General features: G+C 46.4%; 1 protein-coding gene across 1 annotated transcript; it reads left to right on the top strand.

The window, feature by feature from the left end:
* The first annotated feature begins 1,467 nt into the window (after nt 1-1,467).
* Nucleotides 1,468-5,720, top strand: LOC123101899 (microtubule-associated protein 70-1). The gene is made up of 11 exons (XM_044523141.1): nt 1,468-1,834; nt 1,960-2,045; nt 2,627-2,692; nt 2,799-2,969; nt 3,339-3,509; nt 3,606-3,761; nt 3,872-4,018; nt 4,178-4,249; nt 4,357-4,830; nt 4,921-5,102; nt 5,237-5,720. The coding sequence occupies exons 1-11, from the start codon at nt 1,654-1,656 to the stop codon at nt 5,271-5,273; spliced, it is 1,743 nt and encodes a 580-aa protein (XP_044379076.1). The 5' UTR covers nt 1,468-1,653; the 3' UTR covers nt 5,274-5,720.
* Nucleotides 5,721-6,112: the final 392 nt, after the last annotated feature.

Here is a 6,112-nt window from a genome sequence, read left to right as displayed (position 1 = left end):
TGAACGCCACCAAGTTGCTCGCCCTTTTCTACCTTTTGAGTCACCCTAACGGATGAGTCTCAAATCACTTGTGGTTGCCTTAAGGGTCTGTTTGGGTTGGTGACCTCGGCTTCGTGCATGGGAAAAGAGACTGCCTAGTTTGAGCTTGGCACTTCATTGTTTTTTGCTTCGTGAGTCTAGCATGGTGTACACGTGTTTTGTTCATGACTTGGCCTGGTGTAGCATTAAAATAATACACTGCCAATCATTGAAGGGCCCTAACAACAAAAGTGCTTGAAAACAGCGGCTCACTAGCACCAGGCAGCTACCCAGGCGTCCTATCCAGAAAGCCTGGCCTAGGCTAAGCAATTTTTCTGGGTCACACTCCAGGCTAATCAAATTATGATGCCACCAGCCCAGGTAAACTATTACTTTTTCAGGATAGTAACCAAACACTCCTCAGGCACCTTTCAGACAAACTTCCGGCCAGGCATAATTCAGTGTGGACACTATCTAAATGGGCCCTAAAGGCAACCACCGAACCTTTTACAAACTTCCGGAAGCACACTATACACAAGGAAGCTTCCAGGCTTGACTCTTATCTCCCAGGAGTCCCAATCCCCAAGAGTAACAAATTTGTTAAAGAACAAGTATGATGATCATGAATTGGTTTGGCGAAAATGTAGATTAAGCGATTATCTTTCATTCCTCGAAGTTTGTTATTGTTTGAGTGGATGAGTCAAGATGAATCAAGCTTTTAGGAGTTGGCACCGATGAAAGCTCATATGGAGGATTATAGTTGATGTTAGAATAAAGGCGAGTACTTTACCCTCCTCCTCTGTTCTAGCAATTAAAACCCAACGCACACCAGGGAGTCGGGGTATCCCGAGAGGAAACCCTGATCCCTGAGGACCCGATGGTTTAGGACCCAAAGTCTCACCCAAAAGTAAAAAAACGACAAGTGACGTGTATGGCCCACTGCCCCGTGCATACGCAGAGAGAAGAGAACCTCGACTCGACTCACACAAGGTTGAATTAGATCAGACATCGACCGATGGTAGCAACCATCGACAACGACAAAGCTAATATCACTCATGTCCCCAACAGTACGCATGCTTCGTCAGTGTTTGTTTCCTGTTTCGAGAAGCCGGCAAGGGCTTCGCCTATGTAGAAATAAATGGAACCGGTTTCTTTTTGGACGTCTTTCGCTTGCGGCGGCGCTTCTTGGACGCGTGGAATCGACGACGACATATATCAAACGAATTAACCCTTTGAGAAAACACCTCTTAAAAGTTGTGCGGTTCGACGACCGACGAAAAAAAAGGAAAAACCTTTTTTTGTGTGTGTGTTTTGTGTACCGGAAAAGAAAGGAAAAGAAAAGAAAAGCCCCCAAATGCAAGTCCATGAGTGAGGGAGTGAATGAATGAATGAATGAATGATCACATGGCGGTAACATGCGATGCGATGCGTGGACCGGGGCTGCAAATGCAAATGACCACCCTCTCCTCTCCCTCCTTTGCTCCATCACACACGCACACGCACACGCACACTGTTATTCATGTGACCTGACCGCCATTAACACACTCTCTCCTCTCTTCTCTCTGAGTCTGACCGCCCCCCACAAGCACAGGCAGCGCATTGGTGGCGTGGTTGCGGTTGGGATCGCCGCCGGCCATGGCCGATCCGTACGGCGACGGCCGGGCGCTGAGGAGTCATCAGCACCAGCAGCAGCCGCCGGCGCAGCAGCAGCGGCCCAGGCTGAAGCCGGCGCTGGAGATGGAGGACCTCATCAGCCTGCTCCACGGCTCCGATCCCGTCCGCGTCGAGCTCACCCGCCTCGAGAACGACCTCCACTGTAAGCTCCATTGCCGATCCGATCTGCCCTCCAGATCGGATCTCCCTCCCTCCCTCCTCGCCGCCCGGAGCAAGATTCCGCCTTTCCACCTCAACGGATTGGATTTGGTGCTTGCTTGCTTGCAGACAAGGAGAAGGAGCTCGGCGACGCGCAGGCGGAGATCAAGGCCCTGCGCCTCTCCGAGCGGGCGCGCGAGAAGGCCGTCGAGGATGTCAGTACCCCTCCCCTCAATTCCCCCCCCCCCCCCCCCCCCCCCCCCATTCCCCTTCTCTTTTACTCTACATCTAGGCTAGAATTGAGTAGATCCGAGCATCAGCTTCATGTTTCCTGAGCAATTTCCATGTCTTTTTCGGCGAAAACGACTGCTTGATTTTTCGGTTACAGCTCATGAAAGCTCCATCTGCATCTTGAACCTTCAAAATGCACTTGTATCAGCTGTCACATCTAGGCACTAAAACGACCTGCTCATTAGTTCTGGATAGCTGTTTGTTAATTTACAAGTAGAAGCAGATGAAGGATGAAAACTGTGAACCGTTCTGTGAGCATTTTAGGACAATTGTTAGTTTGCAAGTAGGAGAAGCCAATGAAGCTCCAAATGCCTTCCTTTTCACGCGTTTGTCGAAATTTTAGACCCCTGGTGTAATGCTAGGACAACTGTTTGTTTGCAAAGAGTAGAAGAAACTAACCAAGGAACCACCTCTGACATATCATTACACTTCAAATGTCTTCCTTTTCCGCGCATTTTTCAATTTTTGGGGACAATCCTGACTTTGCCTTACGCATCAATGTAAGCTTACCGAAGAACTGGCAAAGGTGGATGGGAAGCTCAAGCTCACAGAGTCTCTCCTGGAAAGCAAGGTAATGGATCAGCCCTTCCTTCTTTTTCCTGTTTTTTTTTCCTTCCAAGCTCACAGTTTTTATCTTGACAAGAGAGCAGCTGTTGATGATACGCGGCATTTTGCAGAACCTTGAAGCGAAGAAGATCAACGATGAGAAGAAAGCAGCGCTTGCTGCCCAGTTTGCAGCGGAGGCTACGCTGCGGAGGGTTCATGCGGCGCAGAAGGATGATGACATGCCTCCCATCGAGGCCATCCTTGCTCCGCTGGAGGCCGAGCTGAAACTAGCCCGTCAAGAGGTACTTTTCATCTTGCCATATGGTTGTCTTGTCTTGTTTTCTCTTAAAGTCTCATCAGTGTGTTCCATGTATGAAACCTTTGCTTTTAGTAAACTGTATTCACTTCTTGTTCTCACAAGATATCGGTAGCTTTTATGCAGCACCTCCCGTAATCTTACTTAATTTCTACCGTTGTCTTGGTAGTTGGTAAATACCGCCAACCTTCTGGTTTCCAGATGTGGATTTACGTGTTGCTACTTCACAAATTTGCAAAGCGGCGCATTCTATCACTGATGTTTATGTGCAGTTGTCGATTCTACCATCAGTCCTGTTCTCTGTCGATTGAATGCCCTCCTGCTGAAACACTAATGCATCGATTTTGTTGAGCAGATTGCAAAATTACAAGATGACAACAGGGCATTGGACCGTCTTACCAAATCCAAGGAAGCTGCTCTGCTGGAAGCAGAAAGGACAGTTCAGATAGCATTAGCGAAAGCTTCCTTGGTGGATGATTTACAAAACAAAAACCAAGAATTGATGAAACAGATCGAGATATGTCAGGTATAAGACGGTGAAAGCATGCATTTACAAACAATTTGCTAGCTGTGGCATACGACCAGCAATGGTATATGAGACTTTGTCTTTGGTATTCTATAGGAAGAGAACAAAATCTTGGACAGAATGCACCGCCAGAAGGTTGCTGAGGTCGAAAAACTTACTCAGACCGTCAGAGAGCTAGAAGAAGCTGTTCTTGCTGGTGGCGCAGCCGCAAATGCTGTTAGGGACTATCAGCGGAAAGTTCAGGAGATGAATGTAATGCATGATGGCTTGAACCCCTATTCGTGCAGTTCATGATATTTAGTGTACCCGAAATCTTTCATTGTCATACAAGTGAATATTTCTTACATGCATGTTGTTCTCAGGAGGAAATGAAAACTCTGGATCGTGAGCTTGCCCGTGCAAAGGTTTCAGCAAATAGGGTCGCGGTAGTGGTGGCAAATGAGTGGAAAGATGGCAATGATAAAGTAATGCCTGTTAAGCAATGGCTTGAAGAACGGAGGCTTCTGCAAGTAAGTAATGAATGTCTCACATCTTCTAGTCTTACTCGACCTTTTCTGGATGGATCTCTAGAAGCCCCTCAATGGGACTGTAGCCTTTTCACATTTTCTTCTTTGACTAGACTAAACCATGGCACTTTTGTTAACTTGTGGAGGATTATCCTTTTACAGGGAGAAATGCAGCAACTCCGTGATAAACTTGCTATAGCAGAAAGGGCTGCAAGATCAGAAGCTCAACTGAAGGTATGCATTTTTCCTTCCATGTTTCTCATGAAATCCTTTACTTCTGTCTTCCTATCAGTTAGCTGTTTCTGCTCTCTCTTCATTGTGATCTGCATCGAACATCGCAGGACAAGTTCCAGCTACGGCTTAAAGTACTCGAGGAAGGATTGAGAATGTCGACATCGCGAACCAATGCAAGTGCTGCGCGCCGCCAGTCTATTGGTGGCGCTGAGAGTGCATCCAAGACCAATGGCTTTCTATCAAAACGGCCATCATTCCAGATGAGAACATCGGTATCTACCACCACGACTACTCTGGTGAACCATGCGAAGGGGGCATCCAAGTCTTTTGATGGAGGGTGTAGATCACTTGACCGCTATAAGGGCCATGTAAATGGGGTTGGCATGAATGTATCTACTGACTCCAGCGAAGATAAGGAGTCAAACAACTCAGATGAGAAGCCTAGTGAATTTACATCTGTTGAGTCGGAGGACACAGTGTCAGGTATGCTGTATGATATGCTGCAAAAGGAGGTCGTTGCTCTGAGGAAGGCTTGTTATGAAAAGGACCAAAGCTTGAAAGACAAGGACGATGCAGTTGAGGTAACTCTAGCCGGGTGCTAGGATCACACTGTTTGGCTGCCCTCTCTTTTTTGTTCCCGCATTCCTGTTAATGAGTGGTTTGATGTGCAGATGTTGGCTAAGAAAGTCGACACTTTAACAAAGGCGATGGAGTCAGAGGCTAAGAAGATGAGACGGGATGTTGCTGCCATGGAAAAGGAGGTGGTGGCTATGCGATTAGAGAAAGAGCAGGATACGAAAGCAAGAAGGTTCGGCAGTTCAAGCACCTCTGCCTCACAGATGCCACCTGGAAGGTACAGTACACCCCTACCGCACCGCAGATACCATTGTCTCTGTTGAGATTTTGAGATAAATAATCATCATGCTTGTTTCAAACTCCACTAGGCATGGTATGTGTTAGTTAAAGAATTTTTTGTGTGTATCTCAGGACTCTGCCTCGGAGCGGTTCAGCACGCAACATGTGATGCTGATATGAAGCATTAAAAAGACCTTGGAGCATCCCTTGTGTAGTTAGTTGAATCATGGCATCCAGGGACCCTCTGCTGACTTGTGTGTAGAGAAAACAAGAAGACATTACATCTTGGTTGCCTGCCCAGAAGTGTCGAGCCTGAGCCTGACCCTGATCGATCGTGCCTACTACATCTCGTGGTCGCGGAAATCAATCAATCAATCAGCGACTCGAGTCGGGTGAAGTTAGTGTCGTTGATGAGATTTGGTGGTGTTTTTATTCATTTTCTATCGTGGAATCGAAACACTTTGTTGTATAGGTATGGTGTGGCCTTGCAATATTTTTTGTTTGTAATCCTACTCCCCAAGAGCTTGTGTGGTGTTTTATGCTAGCCAAGTTGTTGTGAATAATAACATGATGATGATGATGATGATGATGATGATGATGATGATAGTGCAGTTAAGCTGGTGTGCCTTTTTTGGGAGGTGAATTCCAATCTGTCTAGTGTAAAACTGGTCTTGAAATCATTTCAGCACTCTCTCTCTCTCTCTCTCTCTCTCTCTCTCTCCCTCTTCTCCGTTTCTCTCTGACATTATCAGAGCAGTAAGCCCAACTTAGGCCAAAAAACTAAGCTTGGGGAAGTATGTTTTCTTACCAACATATCATTCATGTTATCATTCTTATTTGCCTTCTTTACAGAAAAAATCAAAATCAAAATATATATTTGTTTTGTGTTTCTCTGAAGTTGTTTATCTTTTGATTTGTGTTTCAAGAAAGACCAAAAAATTTCCTCCGTGCACCCTGACATTGTATGTCTGGCCGAGTGCAGACTGGGCGTCTGAGTGGCTCGGTGAC

The sequence above is a fragment of the Triticum aestivum genome, chromosome 5A (genome assembly GCF_018294505.1).
Source record: "Triticum aestivum cultivar Chinese Spring chromosome 5A, IWGSC CS RefSeq v2.1, whole genome shotgun sequence".
Lineage (NCBI taxonomy): Eukaryota > Viridiplantae > Streptophyta > Magnoliopsida > Poales > Poaceae > Triticum > Triticum aestivum.
This window is presented reverse-complemented; position numbering and strand designations above follow the sequence as displayed.

Coding starts and splice junctions, on each gene's coding strand:
- LOC123101899 (XM_044523141.1), top strand. CDS start 1,654: ATGGCCGATCCGTACGGCGACGGCCGGGCGCTGAGGAGTCATCAGCAC. Junction 2,046..2,626: donor GCGAGAAGGCCGTCGAGGAT/GTCAGTACCCCT, acceptor CATCAATGTAAG/CTTACCGAAGAACTGGCAAA. Junction 4,250..4,356: donor GATCAGAAGCTCAACTGAAG/GTATGCATTTTT, acceptor CGAACATCGCAG/GACAAGTTCCAGCTACGGCT.